This window comes from Plasmodium vivax, chromosome 14 (genome assembly GCF_000002415.2).
Source record: "Plasmodium vivax chromosome 14, whole genome shotgun sequence".
NCBI lineage: Eukaryota > Apicomplexa > Aconoidasida > Haemosporida > Plasmodiidae > Plasmodium > Plasmodium vivax.
Window position 1 is genome coordinate 824,170 of NC_009919.1, and position 15,226 is coordinate 839,395.

Here is a 15,226-nt window from a genome sequence, read left to right on the forward strand (position 1 = left end):
CCGTTGCGGTATGGTGGGTTTAATTAACTGTTTTGTTAAGTCCACTATGGTTGCATATTTATTTATTTGTTTATCCCTTTTTTGGCCGTACTATCCTTTCCAAGGTGAATCCGTCTGACCATTCCCCAAATGGCTTTTTTTTTTTTTTTTACCCTTTTTAGCGGCTTACGCCTGATGTGGCACAATTATATGCGCCTCTTTGACAGAGCAGTTGTCATTCCCCCCCGCTTTCAATTGTATACAAACACACTGAGTGGGAAGCGCTATGTGCGTTGCTCTCAAAACATGACCGTTAATTATTTCCCTTTTGTTAATTTCAAAATTTACGCGTCGCTACTTTTTTTACGTTATGCCACAACATGTGCTGTGTAAAGCGGGATGGAAAGCACATGTGCGTGGCGGACAAAAGTGGGCCATTTTTCCTCACCAGGGGTAGATCGGCGCAGAGGCGAAAATGCACACACGCGAGCATAACCATATTCATATTTTGTCATCACACCGACAGGCATGCCGCTGCGCAGCGGGCCCAGCTCGACAATCGTCAGTCGTCGTCCGGATCCCGCTCGTGAATCGTAACCCTTCGGCGCTTCACCTCGGTCACCTCCTTCTTGTTTGTGGTCTGCCTAATGTCAAGCGAGTGCCGGTTGACGGTCGAAATGCCATCGATGAATCTCATTTTGAACAAGACATCCGCGTGGGAAAACATCCCCTCCTTTAAAGAGACAATAATAAACTGGGAGTTTGGAAATTGGGTCCTTATCATATCTCCTATGTTTTGCGTGTGGTTTAGGTCCAGCGCCGCGTCGATTTCGTCCAGAATGTACATCGGGACGGTCCTCACTTTTAGCAGCGCCAAGATTAGGGAGAGCGCCAGGAGACTCCTCTGGCCGCCGCTCAGCTCGGTGAGGGAATCCTTCCAGTTGTTGTTGAAGGCGATCTGGCGGGGGGGGAGAAAAACGAGCGAAGTGAAGTGAAGCAGAGGAAGGGAAAGAAGAGGGAATGAAAGAAGAGGGAAGTAAAGCAAAACAAAACAAAACAAAACAAAGAACCGTACAGCAAAGCAAAGAAAAGAACAACCGCACCATTATGAAGCCCCACGTGTGACACTTCGCGTGAGCATTCCATGGGGAGGAAGCAATTTTGTGGTGTTATCACTCCGTGTTGCATGCACACAAAGGCGTTCACTACTAAGAAGTGGCACCGGGGATAGTGCAATCCCGGGGGGGGGGGGTTTAAAAAAACTTCTCGCTCTCACCATACCTTCATCTCAATCCCGTTGGAGAGGTCCCCGTCCACCACGCTCAACTTCGCCTGCGCATTATTCAGCAGCGTGGAGAAGATGGCCTGGAAGTACTCATTAATTTGCTCATACATAGCAAGTAAACTCTCGCTTTTTTTCACGTCCAGATCTGCTATAACTTCTTGTATCTTCTTCTTGTCCTCCTCCACCTGGGACTTCTTCGTGATGAGGTCCTTGTAATCCACCTGCACTTGTTCATACATTTGAACAGCCTTCCTGTTGATGTTTATGGACAATTTGTTCTGTTCATTTTGGAGGGCTTGAATTTTTTTCTGTATGACATCATGTCTAAAATTTTCAAAATCGTACGGAGTGCATTTCTTATTGAAGAGCGGTTCGTAAGATTCGATCCAAACGTGGGTTTTGTTAAGATACTTGACAGTTTCGCTGGCCGTTTGGGAATCCTTTTGTAAGTCTATTAGGGTGTTATCTAGCTTCTTCAAATCCAGCATGTGTTCGCTTTTTTTTTTTTCCAGCCCTTCTATCTTTTTAATTACCTGTTTGATTTCATTTTCATAGCAAGTGAAGCTGGCCTGGAGTTCCAGAATTTTTTGATCGAGATTTTTGAGCTCTTCCAAGGCAAGATTTATGTTATTTTCAATTTCTTCCATTTTTTGATCAATTTGGTTTATAGTTTCATCCGCGGTGACCAAATCGTTGCTTTCCTTTTCCATTTGTTTTTTGTAATTTTCTATTTGAAGGAGTACTCCATCGACTTCTTCTTTCTTCTTGTGTTCTTCATTTTCGAGGAGTTTTATTTTATTTTTTAATTTTTTGACTGAATCTTTTAGGTCCTCTTCTTTTTTGTCTTTATTGTTTTCATATTCTGAGATATCCTTCTCAATTTTGTGTATCACTTCGGTGAGTTTCTTCTGTTTGGCGTACAACTCGGTCAGTTCCTTTCGCCCCTTCTCTATTTCGTCCTTCGATTGCTCAATTTTTTGGCAAATATTTCCGTATTTGCTCGTTTGTATTCTGTTTTCTATGTTGCTCAAATTGTTGGCATAGATTTGTAAATCTTTGCAAATTTTTTTTTTTTTTTCCTCCGCTTTTTGGAGTGTATCCAATTTGGCGGATACTTCTTTCAACTGATGGTCCTTCTCGAGAAATTCTTTTTTTTTATTTTCATACTTTTCATAGTGAAGTAAGAAGAGGTTAATATTTTTGTTTGACCCCCCGGACATGCTTCCTGACGTATCGAATTTATCTCCTTCCAGGGTGATGGTAGGAAAGGACATTTTTTTATTTGCATTGTATGTAATCTTCTTGCAGTAGTCAACACTGGAGCATATGATAGTTCCATTGAAAAGGTACTTGATAAGTTTTTCCAATTTTTTATCATATTCCATTATATCTAAAAAGTAGATGACGTCTTTTTTATCTTTTGAATCTAGGCCTACGTATTTGCGGCACTCTTCCACAGTCTTTTCGTTTACATCTCGTGACACGATGCAGTCTTGTAGCGGCAGTAGGGTTACTCTCCTGCTTCCCTTGGCAAAGTTGTTATATTCGAAAAGGCTCTTACTACACTCTTTGTTCTGGACAAGTATATAGGATAGTTTCCCCCCAAGGATCAGGTGAATAGCCAAGGCCGTTTGGCTGTACTCTTTCTTAATTTTTATCAATTCGTATATCTGCCCAAGGACATCCCCCGGGTTGACATTTCTCGGAATTTGAAAATCGATCTTTACGTGGTTGATTAGATTTTTCAGCACTTGTAGCTCCTGCTGCAGTTTTTCTACTTCATTTGTTAGGAGCCTTTTTTCCTCTTGAAGAAGATCTAAATTTTGGAAGTTATCATGTTCACTGTTTAATTTTTGTAGTTCTTTCTCACAAGCGATTTTTTTTTTTTCCTCCGCTTCTTTTTCCTTGTTCATTTCGCTGAATTCCTTTTCGAATTTTTTCCTTTGGTCCTTTAAGCCCATGATTTCTTTTTCCAAATGTTTGCTATTTTGTAGCAAGTTATTAATCTGGGTCTCTACCTGACTCAGATTCGTTTTATTATTTTTCAGTTGCTCTCTGAAGGAGCCAGTGTACTCGCTGTTGTTGATTCCGCCACTCAGCAAGCAGTTAATGGTGGTCTGCTTTTCGCTAAGCTCTTCCCTTAGGAGCTCTATTTTCTTTTTCAAATCCTCATAAGACTTCAAATTTTTATTATTCTTTTCGTCATTTTTTTCATAATCGTTTAACTTCTTTTCAATACGTTTTATTTCTTTTTTAATTTCTTCTTTTTTTTTTTTTTCCTTTTCTTTTTCTTTTCCTTCTATCTTGGCTTCCGACTTGAGGTGGGAGATTTTCTTTTCCACCTGTTCCTTCTCCGAAATGAGGATCTTCATAGGTTCACTAGCAACATATGTTTGGCTAGCTAACTCTTCTCTTTCTTTTTTATGAATCTCAATTTCTTTATCAATATCTTTGATGTCTTTTTCTAGGACTTTCTTTTCTTCCATTGCGTCTTCAATTTTTCCTTCGCTTTTCTCCATCATATTTTTCGCCACATAGTACTTATACGCAATTTCTATTTTTTCAAATTTTTCGATTTCTTCATTATTGCTAATGAACTTGTTGTATTCTTCCTTTTCCTTTTTCAGCTTCACGAGGGTGGGTTCAATTTCGTCCACAAGTACTTTGTTTATCTCCTCCAACTTTTGATCTTTCTTCCCCATCAATTTGATTGCGTTTGTTCTTTTCACCTCGTAGAGCTTCGTCCCGCTGGATTCTTCAATCAGGCCGAGCAACTCCACCGGCTTCATGTTTATCACTTTGGTAATCTTCCCTTGCATGATTAGAAAGTGCGGGTTGTTAATGTTTAGCTTGAGTGACTGGAAGAAGTCGCTAATATCCTTTGGCTTTGCGTTGTGGCTGTTTAGAAGGTACCTGTTGCGTCCTCCTAAAACGATTTGTCTCGTGATGGTAATATTCTTCATGTCTCTGTACGGTTCTTGTAGCGGACTTGGCTTCTGCTCATTGTTAAATTTGATCGTTACGCTCCCTTTGGTGATTCCCGCCTGGCCTTGCTTGTAGATCAGCTCGTCCAGCCTGTTCACCCGAATCAGGTTCAAATTGTTTATGCCCATGACGAAGCAGATTGCGTCTAGCACGTTCGACTTGCCGCTTCCATTCAGCCCCGTTATCGCGTTGAACTGCGGGTGGAACGGCCCGATCACCGTTTTGGTTGGATAGCTCTTGAAGCCATCCAGGATGATCTCCTCGATGTGCATTTTGAGGGGGGCGTCTTGCGGTTCGGCGGTTCAAGCGGTTCGAGCGGTTCAGGCGGTTCGAGCGTTGCGCGTTCCCCGTCCTGTTACACTGCTTCAGTTTATTATATATTCTTTTATTTTATTATGTTTTTTTTTTTTGATCCGTTCCTGATTTCGTACTTGCCCCTCTCACCATTTCCACCGCCGCAGAAGTATAGCAGCCGTGGAATTTATCCCTCCCCGGAGAGCCTCCCTATTTTGGAGGTATTTCCCCGGTGGTTTGGGGCCTCTTAACGTTAAACACTCTGCTGACGATTTTGCGAGTCGTCCTCTCGCGAGTTAAGTGACACCTGATAGGAAGTCCTTCAAACGTACTTTCGATTCGCCTTTCTCTCTCTCTTTCTCCCTTTTTTTTTTTTTTTTTTTTTTTTTTTCCGAAGGGGGAAAATCCAGCCCAGCAAGGAAGCGTATATTCTGTGTTATCCCCCGGTTGGTCAACTCTCAAAACGCCCTTATGGCAAAAATGCGCAGCGTGCACGAGTTTGCGAACGGTGCCTTTTTACACGCACCACACATTTGCGCGTTTTTGCAAACCCCAACCTCCTGCAGGTGTTTTTTTTTTCTTTTTCACGGGAGAGTGCAATTTACACCCCTGTGTGTGTATGCATGTATGTATGCATATGCATATGTATGTGTGCTTGGCCCAACAGCGGGGGGGAGACCCTACGCGGGAACGCTACTTGGCGAATCGAGTAAAATTCCTAACAAATCACATGGAAAGTGTGAAAATGAAAAAAAAAAAAATCACGAACAAAAGATCCCTCAAAAGACAAAATGAGCAAAATAAGCAAAATAAACAAAATAAACAAAATGAAAAATTGACAAAAGGTCCTCCACATTATGTCTTCCCCGCTTCTCCATTAACAGATTTAGCGTAAAAAAAAAAATAAAAATTATTAGCTTGAAAATTCGAACACCTATGCACTGGCATATCTACACATGGGAGTGATTTCCCCCAACGAAGGAGACTTCCCCACGGCTTAAAAAAAAAAAGTTTCGCACATAGGTGAGGTGAAAAGGAAATGTAGACCACACAATTTTGTGGCTTAAAGATAGGGGACATTCTCCCCCCATGGAGAAATAACGCACCATTAAGAGGAGAAAAAAAAAAAAAAAAAAAAAAAAAAAACATATTCCCCCGTGCAACACCCAGGGAGTGCATTACCTGCAAGTCCCTCTTCGATCTGCCCAGAGTATGTCACTCCTCTGCTCACCGCACGACAAACATACGGAATAAAAACAGTGCATGTTAAAATGAATGAAAATTTTTGCACAACTGTGAAGCGATAGAGATGTGCAACCAAGTGACACGCACACGTAGCCACTTCTGGAGTGATCAAATCGAACCCAAGCTTTGACTTAATGAACGATACTTTAGCAAAACTGTCTAGCCAATTATCATCCCACCTTTTCGGTGCCTCCCCTTTTGCAGATATGCAACCGCATCCGCCATAAGACGCGTATCAATAGCAGGTGCGCAAAAATGGAGTACTTAATTTTGGAGGAGAAATATAAAAATCTGTTGGTAAGCGATCATGCAAAGGGGGAGATGTAGCGGGGTATGCATGTGTGCCTCTATATGTACCACCGCACGTGGGATTGGACCCACGGTGAACCCCCGCCCTATTTAGAGGCTGCACGTAAAATGTTTCCCTTTCCAAAAAAGCGCACATTAAAGATAACTGCACCCACCCGTTGATGTTCATTTCTGCTCTACCCTATTTCGCACCAACACTGAAAGAACAAATCGAATCACGAAAAGGCGGTCCTGAAAAAGGAGTCAGAGGCCCTTCGGAAAAAGTTACAGGTTCGAAAAAAGAGGAAAAACAAGCGGTGAATAACGCACACCGCATCGCACATGTGCGCGCAGATAATTGTATGAAATGCATCCTCCTACACTGCGCCTACCACCCCCCTTAAGTAGAACCTCGAAGGGGCGTACATCGAAAAGGAAAAAGAGGTGGCGGAAATACTAGGGGAGAAAGAAAGCCTGGAGGATCGACTTAGCAAAATGGGGAGAGAAAACGAATCTTTGGAGGAGGAAATTGTAAAACTTAACGAAAAAATTGTGGTAATGATTGCGAGTAGATAGGGGGTGCACATCCGATCGAGTGTGGTGGTGCATCCCTCCATGTGTGTCCTCACTCGATCAATGCGATCCCTTTAGAACCTCCAACACCGCCCCTAAAAACACATGCGCACTTGAAGGACCTGACGGACTTATCCAAAACGTACCGGCAAATGATCAGAAGCCGAAACAAGGAACTGCAGCACGCGCACTTTTTGGTGGCTGAAAATATGAACCTTAGAAGTAGCCTCGAGGTGAGGGACTTCCCCAACACGCGAATGATCATGAGAATGATCATGCGAAGTGTGGTCTTCGTGGCTTATTGCTCACGTTTAAGGGTTCCCATGAAGTGGACTTTTTCTGACTGCCCCTTCGTGACTTCCCCCCTTTTGTAACTCCCCCACTTTTTCGCATCCCAGCTGGCGCAAAGCGAAAAGATAGAGCTCGAGAACGAACTCGGGAAGAAAAAAAACATCATACAGTTGATCAAAGATAAATATAAAAACAACATAGGCAGGTAAAAAGCGCCTAATTGGGGCTGCACAAAAGGGGGAAATTCACCCCCCCCCCAACATATTTGCCTCTGTCCACACACAATGGAATGGTGTCCTGCACAATGCTTCACTTTTTTTTTTTTTTTTTTTTTTTTTAAGGCTTCTTGACAAGTTTAACGAAAAGGATAGACACTTTTACGAATTTCAAACTTCGGTCGTGAAAGGTAATCTTTTTGGCAGGACCACAACATTGCGAGTACGTAGATGGGTTATCTGGGTGGAGCGGCATTTGGAGGAAACCCATCGTTGCAGAAAAAGCAATGCGCTCTTTCCCATTTTTACTGCTTCTCACCTACACACGTACACTCGCGCTCGCACTTACACCGCGTGCGGGCTGACCGCCCTTCGCCAGAATTGCACAATTTAAAATTGGCCATCCGGCGGGAAAAGGAAAACACCTTTTATGACGACAGTGTGCGGGACGATACAATTTTGAACATAAGCCTCCACCTGGATGTGGTAAGATTGTGCGGAGGGCGGAAAAAAAAACAGGAAAAAAAAGAGGAAATCCCTTGCGCGCCCTTTTTCCTTGGCACAATTTGAAACCATGTCAGATGAGAAGAGCCCTCTCCTGCTCTACCTCCATTTAAAAAAAAAAAAAAAAAAACTCCGCCCCGCGCCGCAGTGCAACATTCAAAATGGATACTTCTTTCCCCCCCGCTTCATAACTTTTTATGCGCACCAGCTGATCAAAAAGATGGAGGAGAAAATGACCATACCAGTGCCGAAGTAGAACCTCCGACGCGATCGTAAAGGCGGCCCACAAAGTGCCAGCACACACGTGGGTATGCTCATGTATATCGAATGCATATAAACGGAAGGGATAAGTGGCGAGGCGGCTACCCACTTTTCCTACGAAGGTAACAACGGAAAGGCAGCTCCCCGATTGGTATATATACTTCTCCTCCCCCTGGAGTGGTAAAAAATTGAGCAGAATCCCAAGTTGAAGGGCACCAGAAAGATGGTAGTGGTAGTACCACCCCCATAGGGTATCTCCAAACAAGCGGACGCATCATCCTAAGCGTACAAATTGACCACCCTCCGGGCGAAGGAACCTCACCACGATCGCGCCGAAACATGCGCGCGGCACGCCTGCCCCCGTGCGTGTCCGCCGGGAAGACAAACAGCAGCCACCACAAGGCGCCATTCATACGCCTGCAAAAATGCAAATTCACCATTTCCCCTGCTAAGCAAAACATTGCAAAAGGCAAACTTCTCGAATGTAAAGAAATAAACGACCACAATTACGAAAGGGTAATAAAAAAGAGCAAAACGTTTCTGCTCTACGGATATGCCCAATACTCAAATAGGTGCTTCACCCATTTTAACAAGTTGACCACCATCAGTAATGACTTCAAAACAATCAGGGAGGGTGAAAAATTGCCCCTATACAAGCTAAACGTAAGTATAAATAATTTCCTCGTTCGAAAGTTCCACATTAAATCGGTCCCCACAATACAGTTAAGGCATAAAAATAAGTTAATAGAAGAACTGACTGGAAATGAATTAAATGAGCAGGCAAATGTGGACAGACTGCTAAGAAGGTGTGGCACTTACTTTAACTCCATTCGAGAGGTAGACAATATGGTCGATTTTTTGGCCAGGGAAGAGGAGCTCCCCAGTAGCGGTTATGCTGAGTTATTGGGGAGGGACCAATTTATTCATGGGATGTTCCCACGTTTTGCAGCAACTCATGGGGAAGAAGCCCCCATGGATATCACCTCCACCCCAAAGGACAAAAACAACTTCACTCTCGAAATGAAAGAAAAATTCCTCCCAAAAGATACGCTAAACGATTTGCTGCTAAAATATCAGTGCACCACGTATGTCCTTTTTAAAAAGCTAGAGCTTTTACTAAACGGAGAAAATAAAAATCCCCATCTGATCAAATGTGCCTTGGACGAAATAATTGCCAACCATCGTTCCTACTTGGACATACATGAGCGCTACAGCAAGTTAATGGCCAAAGCGTTTCTCCTCCTTTTCGATGAGGAAAAATTGGCAATCGAGAATTTGATAGATCTAAAAAAAGCTTTGCAATCCCCGGAGGGTGAGAGTGATTCTCCTATACATGTTGATACTATACAGACGATTCGCTTCAACGAACCGATCATCACTTTCGACGATTTTAAAAACATCCATTGGAGGTGGCTCAACCGGGTGGACGACTTCTTATCCAACGAGGGGGAAGAGGAAGCTCCTTCCAAAGCGATAACCCCTGGGGAAGTTCCCCCTTCAGGCGAAAAAACAGAAGAGAAACAAAATGGCAAATTAAAAAAAGCCTCAAAAGATAATGCAAAGACGAGATACCTTAGCCGCGTGTGCAGAATACTCGCCATAAAATATTTGCAAAAGGAACAGCACGATGATGCCTTCCAACACGCCTTAGAATCGTACAAATTGACATTCCCCCTAAATGACGTGGACACATCTAAATCGAAGGTCCTGATTGAAAATTTAATTTTATATTTAGGGGCCTACAATCCGAGCGTCATTAAATTTTTGAGCCACCTGCAGTTGCTCTTTACGGACAAAATCTTCCACGTGGTTCGCTTCCCCCACACAAGGGCAATCAAAGGTGGGCGCCCAATGATGAAAAGGGGGAAGTCTGGCAAGTGGCTGTGGCTAAGTCAGGACTGGAAGCCTCGGTGGTTGAAGAAAAAGGCAAAGTTGATTTTGGAGGACGAGTGGAGGTGCGTCCCTGATAAGAACGTCCCCTTCTGGAATTAGGGGCGCCGTCTGCAGGGAGTGCACAAAGTTACGTTTGGGGAGTCCCCATGCAGGTGCACGTGTGTAAGTGGTGGGAAGAAGGGTATGTATATAATATATGTATATATATGCATGTGTGTGCTTGTGATTATGTATGTACGTTAGTCGGCGCGCGCGCACGGCCGACGTCATAAGTGGGGACAGGCAAAACAGTTAATTCGTCATCTCCACAGATCAGCGGCATGTGTTAGCGGCACACATGCATGAACGCCGCTAACGAGTGCCGATAAAGAACCCCTTCGCGTATCCAGCGGGGGACACCCTGCGCATTCGTCAAACCGTTAGGGAGCGTGTACCCCTTTCTTTCATTTTTTTTTTTGTCAACTGAGGTGCAATTCGCCCGATAAGTGGCCACATCGTACGCGCCCGCCGCAAAATTCCACCCTATGCTACTGCCTGAGCGCTTGCTTGAATGGCCCCCTGGGCACTTTCCTGGATGCTAGCTGACGCAGTTGCTGACGCAGTTGCCGACGCACTCGACGCTACCCCCGCTGCTACCCCCGCCGCTGCACCCGCCTTGGGGACCCGCTTCTTCTTCTTCACCACGGAGGGCTTCGCCTTGTAGGCTGGCCCCGCCTCGGAGGAGACCTTGGCCTCGAAGGTGGTGTTGCCCCCGTCCGGGTCGTTTTTATCTCCCGAAAAATTGTGAACCGTGTTGGTGTCGTCTTGGCTGAAGTTTTGCTTGCCTTTACATAGCGACTCTGCCTTGGGTACCTTCTTCAAAACTTCGAATGCATCCCTAGCCTTCTGCATTTGTATTTTGTTCAGGTAGAGTTCCTTCTTCAAGCTGTGGAGCTCATCCACCTGGTGTTTGACCGACTTATCATACATCATTTCTTTGAACTTCATATTTGCGTGGTCTTTCCTATTTTTGGCCACTTCCTTAAGGTAGGCATTTTGTCTATGCACTTCATTTTCTCTAATTTGTTTTTCCATTTCCACCATGAAGAGGTCCTTCTTATTCGATGCGTCAATTACGTTTTCTAAATTGTTGCACATTAGGCGAAGTTCATTTTGCAATTCTTTATTTCTTTCTTCGTACTGTTTGACGAGCATTTCGTTTCGAATGATTTCATTTTTCAACAAGACAATTTCTGAATCTTTTTCTTTTATCATTGATTGTAGGTGAGAGGATTGCTTTTCCAAAATGGTTATTTCTGATGTGCCTTTGTCTATCTTTTCTCTGTAAAGCAGTTGCTGTTTTTTTAGGTGTTCTTTCAATTTGGCTAGATCTTTTTCGCTTTTCTGTAGCATGCTCTCCATATATGCTATGCGCATGTCTCGCGAAACGATTGATTCCATGTACTCCAGGGTGTCTTTCCTCAATTCGCTTAACGCTTGGAAGGTGTTTTCGTATTTAAAATTTACATTTTTGTTTTCTTCTTTCAGTTCATACACTTCCTTTTCTAACTCGACAATGGTAGATTTGAGCGCATACATATCGTTGTTATCGAAACTGGGTTGGGAAAACTTAGGCACTTTTTTCCCCTTTTTATATACACTTCTATTCTCATTTGATGCATCGTCGTCCAGTGGCAGGAGGCCCTCCTCACATGTGCTTTTGGTCTTATACCAGCTAAATTCATCCTCCTTATGTTTTCCCTCCCCTGTTTCGTTAACACCATACGTGTCGCTTCTCTCAAACGGATCGACTCGGTCATTCCTTTCGTTCGCTTTGTGTAGTCCCTTCCCCTTTTCGTTATTTGGCCCTGCATATTTGTGGTTCCGCCTCTCCTCTTCCGCTTCTCCCCCTCTGCTTTGCAGAAATTTGAAAAGGTTATGTACATCACTGAGACTTGTGTTTTCCTTCAAGCGGAGCAAGAAATCGTTTTCGTTATCCACAGAGCCGATTTCATTTTCCAGTTTCGTCAGGACCTTATCTCGCACGTTTAAACTTGATTTTAGGGACCTCCTCTCGGTTTCTACTTTTTTCAAATGTTTCAGCGTTTCTTCATATTTTATTTTTTGGTCCAACAGTTTTTCCTTTAGGTGTCTGTTCTCTACATTGGAGTACTCCTTGTCGTTTTCCACACCGTCTGCTTTTACCATTTCGCTTTTTCTCTTTTCATTTTGGATCTCTTTTTCCAGTTCCTTTATTTGTTCATCCTTTTCTTTTATCAGTTCATTCATTTTATTTTTTATGAACGGTTCAGGTAGTTTTTCCTTTGTTATTCTCTTTTTGAAAGGTTCCACGGGGTTCATTTTTGCCATCACTTCTACATCTTGGTTTTTTTTCTTTTCATTAATGTTGTAGATTGGTATGTCGTCGTGCCTGTTTAGTTGTACGTACCCCTTGCTCCCATGCACAGGGGAGTCAAAGTGGAAGGGAATTCCAGACAAATCACCGTAAACTTTCTCGCAACTGTCTTGCGTGAATGCCTGCTTGGTACTGAACAGGCACGGCACTTTGCTCACCTTTTTGACGAACCGTTTGTTTGCCGGGGCAGCGTTATACCCAGTCGTGTAGCTACTAACACTTGGGTGCGTAAAGATGCCGCTGTTCTGCGTCCCATTTGTAGTCCCATTGTTCATTTCAATGCACCCCCTTGTGTGCCCGTTTAAACAGGGGAATGAATTCATGCAGCTGACCTTTCGAGCACTTCCTCCATGTGCACCATAATTGGGAATCGCCAAACTAGGGTTAACTACGCTCGGATTGTAGGTAACCTTCTCTGTGTAAATTGGTGGGTGCGACTTAAACGTGGTGGAGGTGGCGTACATCGGGTTCACCTTGCTGCTGCGGTATTCGTATACATCTCGGTTGCTCAGTTTTGCCTTTTCTTCATTTTGGGCTCTAATTTCGTGGTACTTGCTGGAGGGTATAAGGTTGTGGGGCATGGCGAACGAGGGGGAGCTCATCTTGGCGGGTGGTTAGGCGGAGAGTTGGCGGCGGAAGGCGGTAGGACTGCAGCGGGATAGAAGCGACTACACCTGCTGGAAGCCAAATAGTTCTTTCCTCCTCTCGCTGACGCACTGACTGCGCTGACTGCAAATACTTGCTAGCTGATCAGCGACTCTTAAAAATACTTTTGCACAGCGGGCAGACAATCATGGGCGGCGAATTAATTAAAGGGAAAATGCTGAGCGCAATTTTCCCATACAACAAAAAGTAGGTTTGTGTGTGCGGCGAAAATGTTCACTCATGAAAAGGGAAGGAAGAAATGGAGAATCGCGATCGATAGCCGCGTCAGCTAAGGGGCACGATTCGAAGGACGTGGTGAAGACGGAGGTACACACTTGGACAAAAATTACAACGAAGACAAATATAAAGCTACTTAAACGAAACAATGAAGGGGGGGATGATAAATGAACGTGCTTCTTGCACGTGATGGAAAATTATATCTGTGTAAAAATAAAAACAATGACTTGGCAGTGTCCATGTCGGTGTGATGAATTTATAAGTTAAATAATTAAAATCAAAACTCTTTTTTTTTTTTTTTTTTTTTTTTTTCCTTTTTGTTCTTTACATCCTCACATGATGAAAAATGTTATTCAAATTTGTTAAAATAAAAAGGAGAAAGGGTAAGCGGCAAAAAGGAAGCAACGTGAAAAAAAAAAAGGAGGGAAAATCATAAAACTCACACTGCGCGTTTCACAATGGTATAATTAATCGATAGAGGAAGTAACACAAAGCTGCAAGGAAAACAAAAAAAAAGCATTCGCCCTGCACGTTTACAATGTAGATTTGTGCTGTTATAGAAATTTTAAAATGACAATTTTAAACCACATGGTGAAAGCGTAAATTTTAATAAAGTTGGGCGTTTGCTGGTGTGAAATGTACACACGTTTTTTGCCTTTTTTTTTGCTTTTTTTTTTTGCTTTTTTTTTTGCTTTTTTTTTCCAGCCATTTAAGTGTGGCATTTTTGCGAACTATGCCAACATTGTTAAAATATATATACATATGTGGTGCAAATATTTGCGAAAAATTAAACAACCGGCATGCTTCAATTTTTCCGTTTTTCACTTTACTGAACATGCTAAAAAGGCAACGTGGTTCAAAATAGACATGTCTTTAGAAATAATTGCCACAATTTTTCGGCACCATTTGTGTGCGAATGTCTTGCTGCCGTGGGGGTTCCCTTGGCCTAGTTCCGCAAAGTTGGGAAGATTTTCCAAAAAGTGGGGTTTCCCCCCAATTGAGATTTCGCCACAATTCTGCAAAATTTCGCTTTCCTCGGGTCGCTTCACCCGTTTAATGTTTCTCAATACCGTTGCGTTTACTGGAATTTTTTTTTTTTTTTTTTTTTTTTTTTGTTCCCCTCAGCGAAGCGCCGTAAGAGAAAAGCTAATTGCACTTTTCGTTCTACGCCCATGCTGGCATGGTGACGTGATTCCCAATCGTGAGCGCTTCTGGCGGAAGAGGGAAGCCTCGCAAAGCTTCGAATTTTTTGCGAATTGTTCAAATGTGTAGTTCCCAGGTGATGTAGTGTGTACACCTTTTTACGCCTCTATTGTGTTAATTTTTTCTTTAAAATGTTGTGCATAAATTGGCGTAAAAATGGATCATAATAATTGCGTGTTTTTTTTTTTTTTTTTTTCCCCACCCAGGTGTTGCCCATTCGTTGACACACGTTACGTTCGTGTCTATGAAAGAACTTTTTATTCACAAATAGATAAATCTTTAAAAAAAAATAAAATTTGAATTTAACACAATTTTCGTTCCCCATTTGGTGAGGAAGAACTCCGTTTTGTCGTCCAAAAAGGTAACAGAAAAAAAAGTTGCGCTTTATTCGAGAGGTCAACTGCTCAGCTGCTGAACGGTACACTTTTATGTAAATATTTTCCCCCTTTAGTCATATCACAGCGCGTGGAAGTAGCCGTGTTTGATTCATCAAACTGTTTGTAAAATTTTCCCCAAATGGTGTCCTCTCCCCCTCTACACATAGTACGTACATGTGTGCGTAACACAGTACATATTTTTGCTGATAGTGGTGCCCATTTTTGCCCACTTATGCCATTTTCCCAATTTGGAAAAAAAAAAAAAAAAATGTTTGGCACACCCAAAGGGGTGTATACATGTGTCTACGCAAAATTGAAGTTTGTCACTCCACCCCACAGTTGCTACGGCGTACTCTTTAAAAGTGCTTCCCTTGCCCTGTCAAATATGCCCACTTCTACACCAGCAAATGTGATGAAGAACGCCGGTAATGTCTACACCTTATCGTGGCCACCTTTCACCGCATGTGCAACAGCTGGTGAGAGAAAAAGCGGCGCGCTTAGCTCATTCTTCATTTTGGCGAAAACCTCTAAATGTTAAAATTTAAAAGCATTAATT

At 42.9% G+C, this 15,226-nt stretch overlaps 3 protein-coding genes across 3 annotated transcripts, besides 15 other annotated features; 1 reads left to right on the forward strand and 2 right to left on the reverse strand.

The window, feature by feature from the left end:
- Window positions 1-541: 541 nt before the first annotated feature.
- PVX_122740 (structural maintenance of chromosome 2, putative) lies at window positions 542-4,883 on the reverse strand (the record flags this gene model as incomplete). The annotated part of the gene is made up of 2 exons (XM_001617061.1): window positions 1,261-4,883; window positions 542-937 (listed from the first exon to the last, which is right to left on the reverse strand). The coding sequence occupies exons 1-2, from the start codon at window positions 4,519-4,521 to the stop codon at window positions 542-544; spliced, it is 3,657 nt and encodes a 1,218-aa protein (XP_001617111.1). The 5' UTR covers window positions 4,522-4,883.
- Window positions 1,060-1,163: a microsatellite.
- Window positions 1,272-1,420: a microsatellite.
- Window positions 1,644-1,761: a microsatellite.
- Window positions 2,584-2,666: a microsatellite.
- Window positions 3,320-3,366: a microsatellite.
- Window positions 4,869-4,959: a microsatellite.
- Window positions 4,960-5,088: 129 nt separating this feature from the next.
- Window positions 5,089-5,223: a microsatellite.
- A 127-nt stretch (window positions 5,224-5,350) lies between these two features.
- Window positions 5,351-5,439: a microsatellite.
- A 2,486-nt stretch (window positions 5,440-7,925) lies between these two features.
- PVX_122745 (hypothetical protein, conserved) lies at window positions 7,926-9,912 on the forward strand (the record flags this gene model as incomplete). Its single annotated transcript, XM_001617062.1, has 1 exon — window positions 7,926-9,912. Exon 1 carries the CDS (start codon window positions 8,260-8,262, stop codon window positions 9,910-9,912), a length of 1,653 nt encoding a protein of 550 aa, XP_001617112.1. The 5' UTR covers window positions 7,926-8,259.
- Window positions 9,579-9,624: a microsatellite.
- Window positions 9,731-9,758: a microsatellite.
- A 423-nt stretch (window positions 9,913-10,335) lies between the features above and the next one.
- On the reverse strand, window positions 10,336-12,810 carry PVX_122750 (hypothetical protein, conserved; the record flags this gene model as incomplete). Its single annotated transcript, XM_001617063.1, has 1 exon — window positions 10,336-12,810. The coding sequence occupies one exon, from the start codon at window positions 12,808-12,810 to the stop codon at window positions 10,336-10,338; it is 2,475 nt and encodes an 824-aa protein (XP_001617113.1).
- Window positions 10,418-10,465: a microsatellite.
- Window positions 11,367-11,459: a microsatellite.
- A 149-nt stretch (window positions 12,811-12,959) lies between the features above and the next one.
- Window positions 12,960-12,991: a microsatellite.
- Window positions 12,992-13,439: 448 nt separating this feature from the next.
- Window positions 13,440-13,545: a microsatellite.
- A 944-nt stretch (window positions 13,546-14,489) lies between these two features.
- Window positions 14,490-14,527: a microsatellite.
- Window positions 14,528-15,226: the final 699 nt, after the last annotated feature.